This window comes from Pantherophis guttatus, chromosome 2, assembly GCF_059756535.1.
Source record: "Pantherophis guttatus breed Tessera chromosome 2, ASM5975653v1, whole genome shotgun sequence".
NCBI lineage: Eukaryota > Metazoa > Chordata > Lepidosauria > Squamata > Colubridae > Pantherophis > Pantherophis guttatus.
This window is the reverse complement of record NC_142064.1, coordinates 64,994,941-65,013,459: the sequence shown is the minus strand read 5'-3', so window position 1 is coordinate 65,013,459 and position 18,519 is coordinate 64,994,941. Positions and strand designations below refer to the sequence as shown.

Sequence of the window (18,519 nt, the reverse complement as noted above, 5' to 3'; positions counted from 1 at the left end):
GGCGGCTTTTACACAAGCTATTAAAATAATACAGATGCATTAGGGAATACACAGCTCAAATCTCCTGTTGATATTCTTCACCGCATATAACGTTATCTCTTTATTACAGACCATTTAGTACATTTTCTCTGCATCACCATTCCCTAAGCTAGTGCTTGCCAGAACGTCCAGCTAGCATGACCAATGGGAAGCTATTGTCCAACACCTTAGAAGAGGATCAGACAGGCTCATTTTGTCACATTTCATACTATAATACTGCCATAGGGAGAGAATATTCCAAATAGACTTTTTTTTACTCAATTTTGCTCTCAATGTGCTATAATATTGGTAAATATGCTAAAAACACAACCACTCCAGTCAACTTATCTTTTCAAATGACTGTTATTTCCTTTAGTAAAAGAAAAGTTGCAATTTTACAGTTTTATCATTTTTTTCCCTTAACAAATCCACTTTCATATACAAGGAAAGTATATATGAGAATATGAAATAGGGAGTTATTCCTTAGCTGTCCTCCCTAACTATTCTAACTTTATATATCTGTGTCTATCTTCTGCTGCAATCTGGTTAATGATAACTTTTTAAGGGTCTCGGAGGCAGTTTTGACTCATAGTGGCTGCATGGACAAATTCACAGAGTTTTCTTGGCAAGATTTCAGAAATGTTTTGCCACTGCCTCTTTCTTAGGGCTGAGAGAGAGTGACTGGCCCAAGGTCACCCAGCTGGATTCATACTTAACGTAGGACTAGAACTGGTTTCTAGCCTAGTGACTTAACCACTATAACAAATTGACTCCTGCTAACACGATAGAAAACCTTAAAACAGTTAAAATTAGGATATGATGAAAGGAAACCCAAATATCCTTGATTTATGATTGGTCACTTAACAACCGTATGAAATTACAATGGATCCCCCCCCAAAAGGGATTTATGACCCAAATTTAAAGTTATGACAGCTGCCTCCCACTCATGATCACATGACCACATTTTGGACACTCAGCAATTGGTCACATTATGCCCTGCTTAATGACCATCACAAACTATGACTGTAGTTGGTGCATTGATGCTACCTAGTTTGGTAATGAAATGTCTGCAAGAAAACTACCAAGTTCAGAGACCACCGAGGACCCCACAGTTCAAACCTGAGCTACAAATATTCTTTTCTAATGAACTATAATTGCCGGCTCAGTCATGGTTGTAAATTGAGGACTACTTGTACTGGTGGTCCTCCAGTTACAACCATTCATTCAGTGACCATTCAAACTTACAACTTCACTGTAATACAAGGGGGTGCAAAAGAAGAGGGAATTCAGAAGAATTTATCACTTTCACTTTTCTATCAGAAGCAAACTCAGAATCCAAACTATATGATTGGACTGACAAGCCCACCTACCTATGCAGGACAAGAGGCAGAACTTTTTTTTGCCCACCTCATCTGTTATCTCTTTAGGAAACACACAATATTTACTAACATTTACAGGTATATTTTTCTTCTTCTAATATCTCTTGTTTTAATTTTAATTTGTAATCTGCCCAGAGTCACCATGGAATCAGAGTGGCCTTGAAGACAATGATGGAGAAAAATCTTATAGAGTAGCTTTAATAGGATGTGTACTCATAAAACCTTGATTCGCTCTTTAAAATCCCACACTTTAAAATTCAGCATTCAGGTTCTACTCTGAAAAAAGTACGTGAAGATAGAGGAGCACATTAATTTTATCTCTCAAAAAAAATCTTTCAAACCAGAATAAAAGCTCTGAGAAATCCCTTTGCAAAGAGTATAAGAAAATCAATTTTTTTAAAACGATATGATGTGTTACTCAATATAATAATTGCCCAGAGGGTGTAACTACCACACATATGTTATCTAAGGCCATTAAAAAAAAAGAGGATGACTTCTTGAATAGTATTGTTCTATATTGTTAAGGAATTTTATAGGACATGTGATGTATATTATTGTTTTTTAAATATATTTTAAAACAGTAGGACTCTTCAAAAGTATGTTACAAACTATATATAACATTTATTTTTTAATTAATGACAAATTTTGAATTAACATAGCTAGTTCTGATTAGATGTGTAATGTCTGATCACACACTTAAAAGTGTCAGGTTTGTGAAGAAAAAATGATCAAAATGTTCTCATTCCTGGTGACTACTATATAATAGCTGATATTGTTTCCCAAGCACATATTAGTTATGGAATTAGCAAAGCTGTCTTGAAACCAGATTAGTTTGCAGGGATTTTATCTCCATAGCCACAAAGGCTATTAAAAATAAATAGTATTTTTTTAATTCTCCCAACAGAGCACTGAGGTGTCCAAATAGGAGAAACTGTGACCATTATCTAAACTAGGAGAGAGAAGCAGAAAGTAAGTCTACAGGGGAAAAATGGTGAATATCTAGGCTATCAACTACCGCAATTATGAAAATGTTAACATTAGCAGGAATATTGGTACTTACTGTGCCTGGATCTCTGTCTGTTCCCGTAGTAACCAAGAAATGCACAGACATGCCCGTTCAGACACAGAGGCAAGAACAGAAATAAAAAGGGGGAAGAAATTAGAACACAAGCCGCAAACAGTTTTAAAATGGCTTTTATTTATATAAGTCATTGCACATTCCTAATACAGTGATTTCCTGAAAATTACATTTTGTAAACATGATTTACAGTTTAACCATACACAAGGCCTAGTTCTTTCCATGACAGAATAAATTAATTTTTATTCTTCAAAAAATTATTCAAGTGCAATTTGCCCAATATTTAAAGGTATCCTAAACAAAACTACAAAAAAGGAGCAATGCTTAAAACCTTTCATTTCAACTCATTCAACTCAATTTTTTTATTCTTCATTTGCCCACCCTTTCACCTCTTGCCCCCTTTCAGTTAAAGATTTCTTTAATTAAAAAAAAAAAGAAACAAAAATATTGCCCACTTATTCTTGTATAATGATCATCCACAATATTGTGCTGGCCACTGAGGCTACAACTAAGCATCTGTAGGGATGTTAAAAGGCCCTGCATTTCATCAAAGCAGGAGAATCCTAGTGAACTCCAGGTTCAAAAACTAAGTACCTCAAGCTAAATTTTGTTTCAGTGATATAAATGCAGGACATTTAATGTTTGGCATTATAATTGTTCTTGGTTTTCATTCTAAATAGCTCTTTAGAATTCTTTAGAGATGCCCACAATTTTCAGCAACGTGCGAACACTTATTTGAAACGTCCTAATCAGGCTTCCCATGCCTCTCACCTCTGTGGTGGTCTGTATCATGATGCTTCTTGTCATCTTTTATTGCCAAGTGAGATTGCCCACCCAGCGCGCTTGAGAGGGCAAGAAGGCCAGCACTGCTTCCAAGTGGAGGGATCCCAGGAGGCTGAAGTCCTGATGGGTGTGGAGTAAGAGGCACTGGAGGTCCATGGCCGTGAGAGAGATGCTGAGCCTGCAACTGCTGTTGCTGTTATTTGTTGTGGTTTTTCCAGATAGAAGCAGCAGGCAATTGGAAGGAAGGAAGGAAGGAAAGAAAAGGAGGACTGGTTAGCCAGTGAACATAACACCATTTCTTGCCTCAACATCTACCCTATTTCAGCCTGGTCTAGTTAACCACCCTATGCTAAGTTTCACAACTGTAAGAATACTGCCTTGGATATTGATTCTCTTTTGAATTACAGAACTAAACCATGCAATTTAATCTGCAGCCCAACTAACAGATTTGTGTAGTCTAGACTCTGGAAGACAGCTGGCACCTTTCAAATCCATCTCCGTATTAAAAGAATTAGTGCAGACAGAGATATCATTGCTCTCACCTTCCTGTCCCCAAACGCTTGTTTTCACAACTGCTTTGAATAAAGATGAAAACCAACAACTTAAAAGGGCCCTATCTAAAATAAGTTTCTGTTACAGCTTCTGCTAGGAATATTTCCAATACTGAATCACCAGTTGGAAAAATGACCAAACTTTTCACTTCATTCTTGTCGTCTGTGTATGGTTGACATTAAGACTGACAGAATACAAACAAGAGTGTTGATCTGATTAGTCTTACCCTTAAGAGCACTATATGAAATTTACTTCAACAATTTCAAATCTATGTACCTATCCCCAAATTCAGCAGAAGATCAGACTGATCTTTGCCAGATCACAATATATATGCTAGTCTTTTCCAGCCTCAATGCTCTCCAGATGTGCAGACTTCATGTTTCAGAATTCCCCCAGATCACAGATGAGGATTCTGGGACTGCAATTCATGGCTCTGGAAGGTGCCTTGTTTGGAGAAGACTAGTACATACAGTTATACATACATAGAAAATATACATCTTCCCCTTCCAGTCTACCCCCCCGGTTTGAATGTTAACACCAGGGATTATATAACTGAGCTCCAAACAGAAGGCAAGAGATTGACTTAAGCTACAAGGCTTCGAGTTACTATTTATCTTCTCAGAAATAAGCCCCTCTGCGAACAATGACACGTACTTCCAGATAAATATTACAGCCTTCCCCAACTTAGCACTCTCTCCAGATAGACTGGGATTCTAGAATTCCCAATATGGTAGATGCCAGGTTGGAGAAGGTTAGTGCACAGAATTGCAGCCCACACCTTGTATTTTAGCAGCCAGAAGTTCTACTTAGCCCTTTCCAATTTTGAAAGAATTATTCAAAGTGCTTACATTTGTAAGCATGGGTCTCTGCATTATGACTTCAGCCAAGCTGCAACTCTCAAGAGCTGATAGCATTACCAGGTCCTGTGTTTGACACATGGTACAATCATATCAATTACATTTATCACCTCTACAATGTAGTACTTACTGTTTTTTTTTAAAAAAAGAAAAAGATAATCATTATAACTGTGCTTATAGATAACATAACATTTAACAGAATGTTAGAGGCACTTAAAAGTGTTTCATTTGTGTGTATCTTAGATCAAGAATTTTAAGCAAAACACCTGCTTTTTTGAGTTATTAATACTGTATTCAATTAAATTTTGTGCAGTAACCAGAGAAGACACATTTAAAAATCTGTCTCGACCATGTTCATTAGAAAGCTTTGGACTATTTAATCATTTTAGCAGTGCTTCCTATCACCATAAAGTGGACCCAATCCATGCAGTCACTGTGAAAATATATATTACAAAACACTTTTATATTATAAAAACTATAAAGTATATATTTTACCAGTATTTCTACAATGTATAAATGTACTCTATGCATTCTAGTAAAGGATGTCTGATATATGGTTTCTTTTTCTACTTTTTATATCAAGTATTGTCTTGCTACTGCTCCTCTGGTACTTTTCCTTTCTTAATGTTAACTAACAAGAAGTAACACGCTGTAGCATGCCAAACAAAGCACAGCGCAATTTATGCTCTTTCCACAACAGAAGCATGTCTTTCAGTTTAAGTGTGATATACTTTTGTAAATAAATTGGTATCTAGCAAATAAACCCAGGGATTTTATTTTCCCATAATTAAACAAAGAATTTAAAATGATTACAACTGTGAGCTCTGCCATGCCACCTTGAATTCAACATCAAAAGATCTCAAACATTGTTTTATACAGCTGTTTATATTTAGGGCTTCTTCCGAGAAACATGTCCAAAAATTTGGGGGGTGTCTTTTTCTTTTTAAAGAGTAATTTTATTAAAAATGAACAATTAAAAAGATAAAAACTAATGCAAACTAAGAAAAAAGAAGTGCAGAAAAGAAAATAGAAATTACCTCCCCGCCTCATCTAAACAGGTATAAATTTAATAACTTACCACCTTCTCTTAACAAAGGTGGGCTTAAAAAATACTTTTAAGAAATCCCTCTTTCTCCCATTACTTATCTCTTGTCAATATACAGATCCTAAAAGCATCCCCATTCAGTCCTAATCAACAAAAATCCTTTAAATATTATCAGAGGTGAATACATACACACACATACATATATATACCTTGATCAAATAAACCAACTTCATATCCCTTTACTTTTAACAATCTTAATTTGTTAAGTTTCTTTCTTCTTACTGTTTTTCCCACAAGGGAAGTTCTGCTTTTTAAACCCTTTCACATAATGCCCCAGAATTTGATTTTTTTTTCCTTTGGCTTTTCTCACAAAATTCTTCAAACCTTTAACAAGTCTCTTTTGTAAATCCAGTGTAGGAAAGTTAGCGAGGTCCTCATTTTGGTTTATTTTGTCTATATTCATTTTAATTTATTAATACATCATCCAGTTTTATTTGTATCTTCAGCATAGAAACAGTGGGGGCACCATTCTGTAGGAGAAACTTACCAGCACAGGGGCAACATAGAAATAAGACACAGATTTTCTGGTTTTAGAAAGAATTAAAAAAAAAAAGAAGCAGCAAAGTGTCTGGGATTACCCAGGAGCCACCTTTTTTCTCTTTCTTTTATGATGCCTCAGTGTAGTCTTACAGTAAATAGATACAAGTGTCAAGGCAGGCGTATATAACATTTAAGGTGAACCATTGTGTAATAGACCTCTTTCACGTAGATGCAACTTATTTGAAATGTTCTGCATGGAAATCAGATATTTCCATTATGATTACTTTCATGTCACTTCAATTATTTCACCACTAATGGCTTCATAAAAACTTACATTGAAAAAGTGTATGAAAGGATTTCTCACAGAATGCCCAAATTCCACTTCCTAGCTGTCATCCACATGACATTTGAACGATATGTGAGGGGGTTCTATGCACATATAATGTGTGAAGGAACTTTTCTGCTGATCAGGATGCCTAAAGTAACTCCCCCTTAGTATCAAGTGTGGAAAATGGGATACAATGGCTGCTACATACATCCTTGTCATTCATTGGTGAGCAAGGCTGTAAGCACTCTCTTGTTTTCTACTTTTTTAAAAGGAATTTCCAGTTGAAGCTTTTTTGTGGATTTAAACAGACAAGATAATATGGCTGAAGGATGTAAGAATGCTGAGAATCCAATTCAGTGTAGCCCAAAAGGCTGCACGTTTCATCAGGTGGTTGTGAGTTAGCCATAATTCTGCCCTTTTTAAAAAATTGAAAAAACTATTAAGTACCAGTTTCAGAGCAACCCAAAACCCAATATCAAACATCTGTGGTTTGGAAAAGTATAATCATTTGGAAGCGGTCTGACTTACTGGAAGAATAATGCACAAGTAAAAGACTCATTTTGTCTTTTTTTTTTAGTAAACCTGAGATATTATTGGGTAAACTGAACCAGATTCATGCAGATTCTGCATGAATTATCAAGCCATCCGATAATAATTGATAGATTCATTTGCTTTTCTTTTTATATCGCTCATAATTTTTAGATTGCAAACTTGAAGTTAGATGCTTTAAACACTGCATAAAACTGTGTGGAAAGTGTAATGTGATTTTGAGGTGTTTATTAATGCTTACAATGTTATTTTTACAATAGCATCCAACTTTCAATTCATAGAAATGCTAAAATTAAATCCTCAAATACTAAAATTTATTATTTATTTATTAATCAAAATTAAAATTGTGTTTATAAAATAAACAACATTTTGCCAACAGAAAAGTCCAGCCTTGGTTCTTAAATTGTATTATAAAAAGAATGAATAGGAGCCTGCATTTAAACAACAATTCGACATTACAACATGGTAATAAAACATTATTGTATATTGTATTTTGGAGAAGACTTTTTTAAAAAGTGTTGCTTTTTCTTTCTACTTGCTATGAAGTGCAGAGTCAACAGAACTGGCATTCTGATTCTTGGACATCTATGCATATATAGAATAAAACAATATTTCAGTAAATAAGTTTTATTTGATACAGAAGCTGAATTTAGATTATTTCATCTCAGCTGGAAAGATTACGTTTAGATTATCAGACTGAATGTATATATTTATTCATTTTTAGGCTACATATGAAGTCGCTTTGAATACTGCAAGTGACAAACCAAAAATCTTCCAGTCAACTAGAATTGCAATCTCATATGAATCAGGAAACTATGTATAGCACTGCTTCTTTACTTTTAATCTTTTAATCATATGAAACAAACCACTATATCTACAATAACTAAATGTGTTTTAAGCCACTTTTATTCTGTTCCAAAGACAGTTTCAAATATTTAAACAGTGCAATGAATGTCAGTGACATTCCTACCCCTTACCTTTAGCAAGATTCAGTACAGAAATTTCTATTTGTATGGTTTTTTTCTATGTGTGTCTTTCTTTAAAAAAATATCTTCATGAAGATAATGTAGCAACATGGGATATGTATAAGCTGTTTTATACTAGTTCAGTATTTATTTTTCCCCACTTATTGCACTACTGTTCACTCCAGCTTCACTCCAGTTCCTATCCAGGCTGTTAAGTGGAAGAGTATTTTCCCTCTATCACCTAATCAATCATTTTTTTTAACTGAAATCACTTAAATTATAACCTACGGTCTACAAAGTGTGTGGATCAATGAACTGTATCTTTTCCCACTCCAAGTAAAGTGCTTATATAGTTTTTCTCCTTAAGTAAGGTATTAGTAGGTGATGGTCTTCTCCAATCTTGAATTCAAAATTAACACTGCACATCTGACAATATGCTGGATTTGCAATTAGGATGCCAATAAAAAGTGGTTGATTGCTGCTCATAACAAAGACTTTTTGTGTGTTATGAAAACCAGGAAATTGGGTGTACCTGGGAAAGCTTAGTTGCTTCCTTGAATAACTTTTTAACTAGTTTAAATATATCATGACACTAGTATCCTAAAACTTCATTGTAACTAATTTAATTAATGAATTTAAAAACATGTTCTAAATCAAGAAAGTAACATATTTACTGCAAAAGGAGAAAAATAATATTCAAATTAAATTATACAATTGAATAAGATATTCTTTTATTAAACTTGCAAGTTTAATTCAGCTACGTAACCTTTAAATCCCACTTCAGAGTAGCATCACTATTAACCAAATATTTTTTTAGCCAGGATGACTAGTGAAATCCAGCAACAGGGGTCAAAGCCTGACCTAATAAAGGAGAAAAGTATGCTGTCTGAAGAGGCTTGGTTCTTTCAACAGGAGTTTAAAAGTTGTAACACAGTTGTATAATTATAATTGAGTAATTTCATGTTTGGTTTTATGCTTTGGAATATTTTAAATCAAGTCCTAATCTTTTAGACATTTTTATTCAATGGGAAAGGGAAAGAAAAATGATAAACCCAAAATGGGAACCTGCCCCTCACTTTTACAATAAAGTATTTCTAGAAAATAACACGTGGAGCAATAGCATTTAGCCTTATATATCGCTCCATTGTGCTTTATAGCACTCTCTAAGCCACGGGTGTCAAACTTGCAGTGTCATGTTGCTGTAATCTGATGTATCAAGACATTTTCCCGCTTTGTGGAGCTGGGAAGGGCATGGCCTATGGGTGACGCATCCAGCCCATGGGCTGCCAGTTTGACACCCCTGCTCTAAACCATTTACAAATGTAAGCATATTGCCCCCAACAACCTGGGTCCTCATTTTACCAACCTCGGAAGGATGGAAGGCTGAGTCAACCTTGAGTCCCGCCAGGATCAAACACGTGGTAGTCAGCAGTTTGCCTGCAATATTGCATTCTAACCAATGCACCACCAAAACTTATCAAAATTATGATCAAAATATTATCACAATTAATCATATATAATACATTTCAACTTGCATTTCTGAAATATTTTTTAGCACAGGGAATAAAAATACAATAGCATGGGTTTAAACAAGAACAGAAAAGTTTCAAACTAAAAACTGGAAATAATGGAATAGATGGATAACAGATTTTATAGCTGTCTGTATAAATTTATTTTATGTCTTTGTACACTCCTCTCTCTGACCTTTATGGTTCTTTAGCACTTGTTTCTAATTATAAATTCATACCACCCATCATCAAGCAGCAAACATATGTCTTATTTCAAAAGCATAGCTTGATATTTCAAATACAGTGTGCAAGGTATATGGGGGGAAAGCAGAGTTTTAAGAAATACATACCAGACTCTGGTTTTTAGCATACTTTGTAATTTAGATCCCCCTAAGTAGATAAAGAGATCATTTTATTTGTTCAGCATCTTGTTTTTGAGTTTAAATTTGCAGTATATTCCTCAGACAAAAAAGACAATTCTTGTAATCTTCAATCAGTATTAACCAGCAGTGTGGGGAGTGGGAGGGAAATGGCAGCTGGAATGTGTGACACATGAGCAAAAGGAATGAGTTATGTATCCCAATGCTCCATCCATCATCTTGCTGATTTTTCCCACTACTTCACCCCAAAATAACTCTAACTTTAACAGCTAGAGATTTGGTGGGTTGTGGATTAGGTAGTTGCAGCCTAAAACATTTGAACATCAGGCTGGAGAAAATACTATTAAACCTTTTCCCCCAACCTTCTTTAAAAGTCTTTTGACATTTTATCTCTTCAGTGGCCCCTTCTCCCCATCCACCCCAAAAGTAAAGTCAAAATTGCAAACAATGATTCCAAAACCTCTGCAATAAGAAGCTGCAGCAGCAAATTTTTGCCTCCATATTTCTATTTTACAGGAAAAGATATATTCTAGTAATTTATAGGGGCTCTGAAGATTAACTGCAGGCTCATAATAAACCCTCAAGAGGTTAACCTCATCCTCTTAAGCTTCACACACTACCGTCTCAAAGATACCACAGCCAAGGAAAGGAAAAATAATCCAGTGGTTTGCTAATCCTTTAGTCAATCACCTCATGCAATGGCACAAAGCCCTTTAGATGCCAACAACTCAATCTGTCTCACCAATACCATCAATCCAACTGATACTTTTCATAGTAGCACGAACAGCACACCTCAAAAGGGTAAGAGGAAACTCTTCAATCATTAAAGTATTAAATTCTTTTTCACCTCAACTAAAATATCCACAATGTCTTGTGGACCCAAAAAATACTCTTTAAGATGTATTTGTACAGTTCATCTTTAAAAAATCTGCAAATCTGTATCAATCTCCTAAAGTGATCTAATTATCTATCAGTGTGGCCCAATTATGATTTTAATACAAACTTCCTTTAATTTTCCTAACCGCTGACTATATTTTCCTCTTACTCTAATCTCTTAAAACTTTACTAAGAAATCTATTTAAATGTCCACGCCAAGAAAATATTTATCACCACATTTGGAACATTGAAATAGGAAGAGAATGATTGCTTCACTTGCCATTTTGCTAGTTCACTTTGTAATATTTAAAATTAGACTTTTCAATCTAATTAGCTTTCAAACCAAATGTGTGTAATGTATGTGAAGGTATTCTGCCTATGAACCTTTGGCCCTATCTTCAAATAAACACTATACAATCTCAACTACCTAACTGCATAAACTTGCAGATGGGCAACCATACTGGATCAGACTTCTGAAAAAGGAACCTGGACACTTTTCAAGAGTGTTACATTTGGGGGAGGGAGGGTGTTTAAGGGGTTGTTAGAATTTGTTCTATCAGGATTAAAACAGCTCCAGATCTAGTTTACAGGTTTTATGAGAGCAAACTCCTCCAGCCCCCCAATTTCGTAACTGAATGTTTCCCAACACATCTTCCTCACACCTACCTGTGCCTTAATTCTTGTGCCAAATGGAATACAGGTCTAGAGGTAGAAGGGCATTCCCAACAAAGAAGTAAGGGCACCATTTAGAAGCAATTGTTTTCAATGTCAAGCAATAAAGCTCTTTAAAAAAACACTAAATCTCATTAAGCATCACTAAAAACATGGATCTTAACTATTTCCACTTATTAGGAATATACTCAACTTTTCCCTCAATTTGTTGCCTCTCTACTGCTTCTACTTTCATGCAACTCAAATTTCTTGGGCCTTGCTTAGCCACTGGCTACTTGATTTGTGCTTCTAATGTTGGAGAATTCAGCAGATGATTTGCATTTTGAAGAGACTCATGATGTTTCAGGCTCACAATAGATGTCTAAACCGTTAAATTACTATTTCTTTTATTAGCCTGAAAGACACTGCAGTTTAAGAGCATGGCCTCCACTATTGTTCTTTATACTAAGTTGGGTCTCTGAACAATACTGACAGCTGCTATTAAACTGAGCTGGCGTTTACTTTAGTGCAGCTGCTGCTTGTAAGAACAGACCGACTCCTGATGCTTCCTCCCCTCTAGGGACACAGGCTGACACAGTGAATGTTCAATGAAGAGGAGCAAAGGGCCAGTGAATTGTCAGCCCAATTTTATGCTACTCCAATTTTGCAGAGTGCACCCAACCCCTTTCAAACAAATCAAGCATATGCCAGAGCATGAAACTTATTGTGCAGCACAGAATAATTATTTGTGTATACAAATGTGCAGTGGAAGAGATGATCTCTTGCCGGACCAATATCTATGTGTAAAGTGAGACTGCAGTTGCACAACACTTTTTGGATTATAACACAATTGTTAGATCAGCTGTGCAAGGCTGGGTTGCATCTCTCTAAATAACATATGCAGGGAGGCAAACTTCAGTCTCCTGTCTGTGATCACCCTATTCTGATTTAGTCCAGCATTTTATCATATTGAAAAAATGCTGGACTAAATTGGTCCAATTTGACAGGGCAACTCTTATTTTCTTGCTAAGGAGTATGCAATTATTTTTCAGGAGGAGTTCACTGCATATGAGGCGAACCTCAATTTGCAGTCTTTTTTTTAAAAAAAAATGCTGTTGTTTCACTTAAAATGAAATCAGCGTATTAAATGAATGGATGGTAGTCTTGTTCCTTTAAAAATACACAAGTTTGTGCTGAAGGCATTCAACTGGAGGTAGTCTGTAAATGATTGCAATATTGTTCTCTTGGCTGATGGGCGCTTAAGGAAAAGGTAGCAGCGTACAAAGATATAAACCAGATGCTCCACAAAATATTCATTGTCCAATATAAACATTTCCAATTTATTTTAAAAGCTATTTTGAGCTGTGTCAGCTAAACACACTTGCACACATAGAAAATACCCAATTGAACTTCTGAACTAAATTCCAAGTAAAGACATCATAGGGACAAGTCATGGGTCATGAAGACAAATAAAGACTTTGGAGAAAAGGTAGTTGACTGGATAGAGCAAGCAGGAGGAACAAGGACCTAGTTTAAAGGGGAGGTGTGTTTATGCAAAGCTAATCTGTGGCATGTAATAAGGCTGCCTGAATAAAATTTAAGTTGAAAATCTACTGACACTTGCAGGGAGGAATGGCTATTAAAAGGAAATGAAGGTCATTCTCTCAGTTTATTTCACCTAATTGACTGCCAATAGTTTACCACAGATCTACAATTCAGAAATTGATTAAAGCAGAGTTTTCAAGCAGAGGATCATCTTTTAATCCTCCTTAGGTCTTGTGGGGATGGGGGGAGTTCCCCCATCTCCAGTTGGGATGTAATTTTAAGCACAGATGGATTAACCGGTGCTATTGTTTGAACATGTCACTGGACTATTGCACTGTTAATCCATACAGCAGCATGTCTAATTATCATTACAAAGTGTCTGAGGGAACTATAAAGACCAGCAGGGCATCTTCTCACAAGCAATTAACATAAACTAGTAAATGAATAATTTGAATCTCTCATAGTACTCGCACATGAATAAAAATCAGAAGGAGGACGACTTGTTTCAAGTTCTTTTGCCCACTACAGAAGCAATAGGATGGAAATACAAGTGATATGTCTTCAGCATTATAAAATTAATGTATATGACAAGCAAAATGTCTGGTGCACGATGCCCATAAATATAAAGTGATTTATCTACTTGTTTTCATATATTAGCAGATTATTTTCCCATGAGGTTAAACTTTCTATGAATGTGACAGGTATACTAAATTCTAGCAAACCTTAAGATTGTCTGATATCCTTTCTCATTTTTTTGTATAATGTCAAGAGGAACAGTTTAGATAACTATTTTTATTTGTATTTAAAAGAACTTGTCATGTAATTTTGGGACATAACTATGACATTAGTATTACTATAGTATATTAATTGGGATGATACAGATGATATAGTTAAGCAAAAGCAGAAATAAACATTTCTTAAACTTTTCACCCAATCATTTTCTCCACTTATAAATGTGAACAAAATAACTTTACTTTTATAACATGCTACGGTTATTTATTTATTTATTTTTGGTAAATGTAGATATTCAGATTATCCAATTACTCAGATACCAAGAAAGTCTGTTAATCCCTACAAAATGTATCAGTCCTAATCAGTTTGGTTTCTTTTTTCTAACCTGTGACATACCCACTCCAAACATTAATTTACAATCCAGAAACATTCCATATATAAAATATAGGTCTGTAATATATAACAGGGATGTCAAACATTGGCAATTTAAAGACTTGTGGAGTTCAATTCCCAGAATTCTCCATGGCTGGCTGGGGAATTCTGGGAATTGAAGTCCATAAGTCTTTAAGTTGCCAAGGGTGGGTATCCCCGATATATAGGATAAAGCAATAAATTAAGCTTTTAACAATGCTACCAGTTTAAAAATGCATAGGTGCCAAGAAAATAAATACTTAAAATGTAGCCATTAATTATCAAAGATATTACATATTAAAAATTAAAACATCAAAACTGCCAAAAGCAATAAAAAAGGAAAGCTGGTTATACACACTGTAGGAGGTAGACCTGGAAGGCCACGTACCCCGATGATGGCATTCAGCTCAGCCATGGTCACTTGTTTGGCACGTTCCACTGCTTGAGCCACTTGTTGTTGATGCTGGAAGGACAAATAAATGTCTATTATCAGAACAACCGCTATTTCAGATTTAAGCAGGAGAAAAAGGCATTTTTTTAAATTAAGCAGTAGGTATATTTCAAACTAGCAAACCAAGACGCAACTTCCTTTCACCATACATAAACACATAGCTTTAACTATTGTTTATTTGCAAGTTAACCTTCTTCCAAAGCTGATATGTAAGGCTTCTGTTGAGCATACTGTGCTAAACCATACTATTGGCTGATGTTGGTCACCTCAACCTTTGCCTTAACACTATCTCATTGGGGAGTCATCGTTCAAGGCACTCCTGGGTGCCAATTGTAAGCTAGGAAAGTGTGTGTGACAAAGCATTAGGGCAGTATATCTGGCCTATTCGTGTTGTGTTAATAAGCATTCCGCCAATGTCGTGGTATCAACTTAGTCACCAGGTTCTCCCATACACAATACAATTTACATCTGTGCCAGTAACCAGGTTTTCCTACTCCCCAAAATTCACTTCTATGTTTTACAGTGTCTCATGGCACAATCCTACAGAAGTTGCTACATAAATGCTAATAAATGTTTGTCAAGAAATTTAACACAGATTACAACTCAGGCCTCTTAGACTTTTGTTAGACTTCTGCTTTCTTAGACTTTAATGTTTCAAATGAAACGTAAAAGGGCTTTAAGAATTTCAACCAATTCTTAGATGTTTTTTGGGTTTGCAAATGCCACTCAAAAAGTTTAGTCTGCTATTAAATACTATCATTTTTATTTACAGAGGATTTAACAAATGGCTAGACTAGCAGCTGCTAAGCTAATGCTAGCATTAAAAAAAATCTTGATAATCTTTTTAGACTGCCTCCTCCTGTGTTGGAAAGAATAATTTTGTGGTTGAGCTATTTCACCAGTTATACAGTTGGTGTATCTCATCTCATCTGCTAGACCAAATTAACAGGGGGCCTGCATACTTCAGCTACAACAGATGTTCCTCATTCTTCTGAATTTTGATAAAATTAACATTTTAAGAACTAATTTGCAAACAAAGATGCAACATAATTTCACTTTAAACAGCTGAACATTTGTACTTACTTCTTGAGACAAAAATGGGATGACTTGTGCACAGATTGTATTCAATCTCTTGGCAATTTCAGTCTATAGAGAAAAGTAAATATTTGGATTAAAACACACACATTATATTTTAGTTTACAAGTTCATGTGAAAGACAAATGTTATAAAAATGTGAAGTACCCCAATATTACATCAAATATCTAGAATATGTAATTAAACGGAAAGAACATCTGCTACAGCTCCACATATATTTAAACAAATATATTATTACTACATTGTCATTAACAAATAAATCATCAATTCAAGCCCAGCATGAGATTGATAAATCTATTATTCCTCCCCCTTTTTTTATTATTTGAAGTCTTCCGAGTGCTGAAAAGGAGAAATAAGTCACAAGTAGATATTCTCACAAACTAATGTCCAAGTAGGTACTTTATAACAATCTATGCTTAGTATCTTGTGATATTTATGGCAGAGATGCAGGATATCTGATAAGGGCATCCTGCATCCCTGCCATAAATGAAACATCTGTTAAGTGAATTTTGCCCTATTTACGATCTTCTTGCCAGAGTTGTTAAATGAATCACTGCAGTTGTTAAGCTAGTAACATGGTTGTTAAGTAAATCTGGTTTCCCCAGTGACTTTGCTTGTCAGAAGATTGCAAAAGGTGTCCACATGGCCCTTGAACGTTGCAACCATCATAAATATGAAACAGTTGCCAAGTATCCAAATTTTGATTGTGTAATCATGGGGATGCGGCAACAGTTGTTCTAAGTGTAAGAAACAGTCATAAGTCACTTTTTCTAGTGCTATTGTAACTTTGAATGGTCACTAAATGAACTGGAGAATATCTATATTTGTCAATACTGCACTATATATGATTGTAAGGCACTGACACGAAGTCTTTCATTCAATCCATCTGTGAGCTACAAAGATCGACACTCAAGTTTAATTTATGCTATCCTTTCAGTTTTTTGAGTAAGAACTCAATCTTTGAAATGTTCCACAACTAGTAATGAGAGCTTCAGATATTAAATGAAGATAAGCTTGCAGCATTAAAAAAAGGCCTAAGAAATACTCATGAGGCCAGAATCCAACCTTTAAAAAAAGGGTGGGGGATGAATAGCCCCAAACCAGTCAATCAATCAAAAATATAAGCTATAAGATATGCTTTAGGAATATGCAATATAGATGACATTAAATCTCTGAAATGCCTGACACAGCCCCTCAGGTTCATGTAATATTCATTAATTCTGAGCTGTCGTAGCTAGCTTGACACAGCTTATCGTTAGATTTCTGATCTGAAAATACAGAGGACAGTTAAAAACAATGTGGGATGAAAGAAACCATCCCTTGCAGACAGCAGATACATCAACACTAATTGCCCGTATTCTCTTTGCTCACCACCAAAGCAGATTTGCAAGGCTGGTGCCTGGCGTGAAAGCCCCTCAAGTACCCTTAATTGTTTATGTTCTTAATGTAAGGCCTCTTGAATGCATTCATTTTTAATAGCAGGCTTGAGTGTGGGGCCTATCAAAGAGCACAACAGCAACCCCAGTTATTAGTCCTTTGCTATGGCAATGATGACCTTTTGATTTATTTGTAAATGACAAGCTTGCTGGGGCTCCAGACTCAATCAGTGCCCTCCTTTCTAAAGCATCATAAACATGATGGGGGAAAGATAAAGTTGAGACTGAAATTGTTTGCATTCTGTGGGAGGTATGTGTATTTTTTTTTTTACTAACTTAAAGTGTTTTGATCTGAAGCACAGTCAGCTTCAAGTGTTGTTATTTGTCATTTTGTCAACATTTCATACTGAACTGAGTGATTAAGGGGGGAAAAGGCAGGTGCTTGAACAGTTTCAAAAATGCCTGCTTCAAATTCTGTAAATGTTTGATCAGAGATTTTCTTTTCTTTCTCTTCTTTCTACAGAAGCAACACATATTTAACCGAGATTAAAATGTATGATACTCGAGCTTTTTCTCCCCAGAAGAATTTAATACATTGTTTCTTAACACAGCAGTTTCCATGGGTCATTTTTTCCCCATTAAAAGTGAATTCTCATTCAAAATTTAAAAGCAACAATAAAATTAAGGAATTTCCTTGTACAAACTGGAAGCTTAGATAAATAATCACCCTATTGAGAGCCTGTGTACCAAAAATCATAAGGCACCATGACCTAGAGCAGGAAATGTTTGCTCAGTCTATTAGCACAGAAAGTTAACAAGTTTCCAAACTTATCCTTGAGTGATGCCTTTGTTAGAATGACCAAAAAAGGCGTGAATGCTTCTGAGTTCTCCATTAGCAAAAATGTAATAAAATAGATGGAACTGGGAAATAGCAAAAATAAATAAATAAATAAATCACAAATTAGGCCACTTTTTCCAAGCATAAGGACTGTAGTGTTAAGAATGAAATATTTTACACCTTTTTTAAAAAAAAAAATCCATGCACAATAACTGTTGCTGTGTCATCTAGTTTCTGGCCTAACAAGTGGCAGTTGATAAGAAATCAGCAAAAAGGAAGAATAAGCTTGTACTTTTGCTTAGGCTCCTATATTGCAGAACGTTGGTCTAATTTTATCTCCAAGTAGTTAAAAAATAAGTTTGAAACCAGTACTTCTTTATCTTCCCGATGTTGTCTCAAGTTTTTGTTGTTGTTGTTAAGCCAGGGGTGGGGTGGGGTGGATCCTTCCAAGGTTGGTAAAATGAGGACCCAGATTGTTGGGGGCAATATGCTGACTCTGTAAACAGCTTAGAGAGAGCTGGAAAGCACTGCGAAGCAGTAACTAAGTCTACATGTTATTGCT

The 18,519-nt window shown here is 35.4% G+C and overlaps 1 protein-coding gene across 4 annotated transcripts in view; it reads right to left on the bottom strand.

Annotated features, from left to right (window-relative positions):
• The window catches only part of TLE1 (TLE family member 1, transcriptional corepressor), a 74,432-nt gene that overhangs the window by 38,180 nt on the left and 17,733 nt on the right, over nucleotides 1-18,519 (bottom strand). The window contains exons 5-9 of one of the 4 annotated variants that reach the window (XM_034410174.3): nucleotides 15,732-15,794; nucleotides 14,556-14,660; nucleotides 4,659-4,733; nucleotides 3,247-3,451; nucleotides 2,458-2,474 (exon numbers count right to left, since the gene is read on the bottom strand). In XM_034410174.3, the coding sequence (XP_034266065.1) occupies nucleotides 2,458-2,474; nucleotides 3,247-3,451; nucleotides 4,659-4,733; nucleotides 14,556-14,660; nucleotides 15,732-15,794 (465 nt within the window). The remainder of the gene's footprint in view (nucleotides 1-2,457; nucleotides 2,475-3,246; nucleotides 3,452-4,658; nucleotides 4,734-14,555; nucleotides 14,661-15,731; nucleotides 15,795-18,519) is intronic. The other 3 variants (XM_087886095.1, XM_034410178.3, XM_034410177.3) reach the window with 3 other exon arrangements.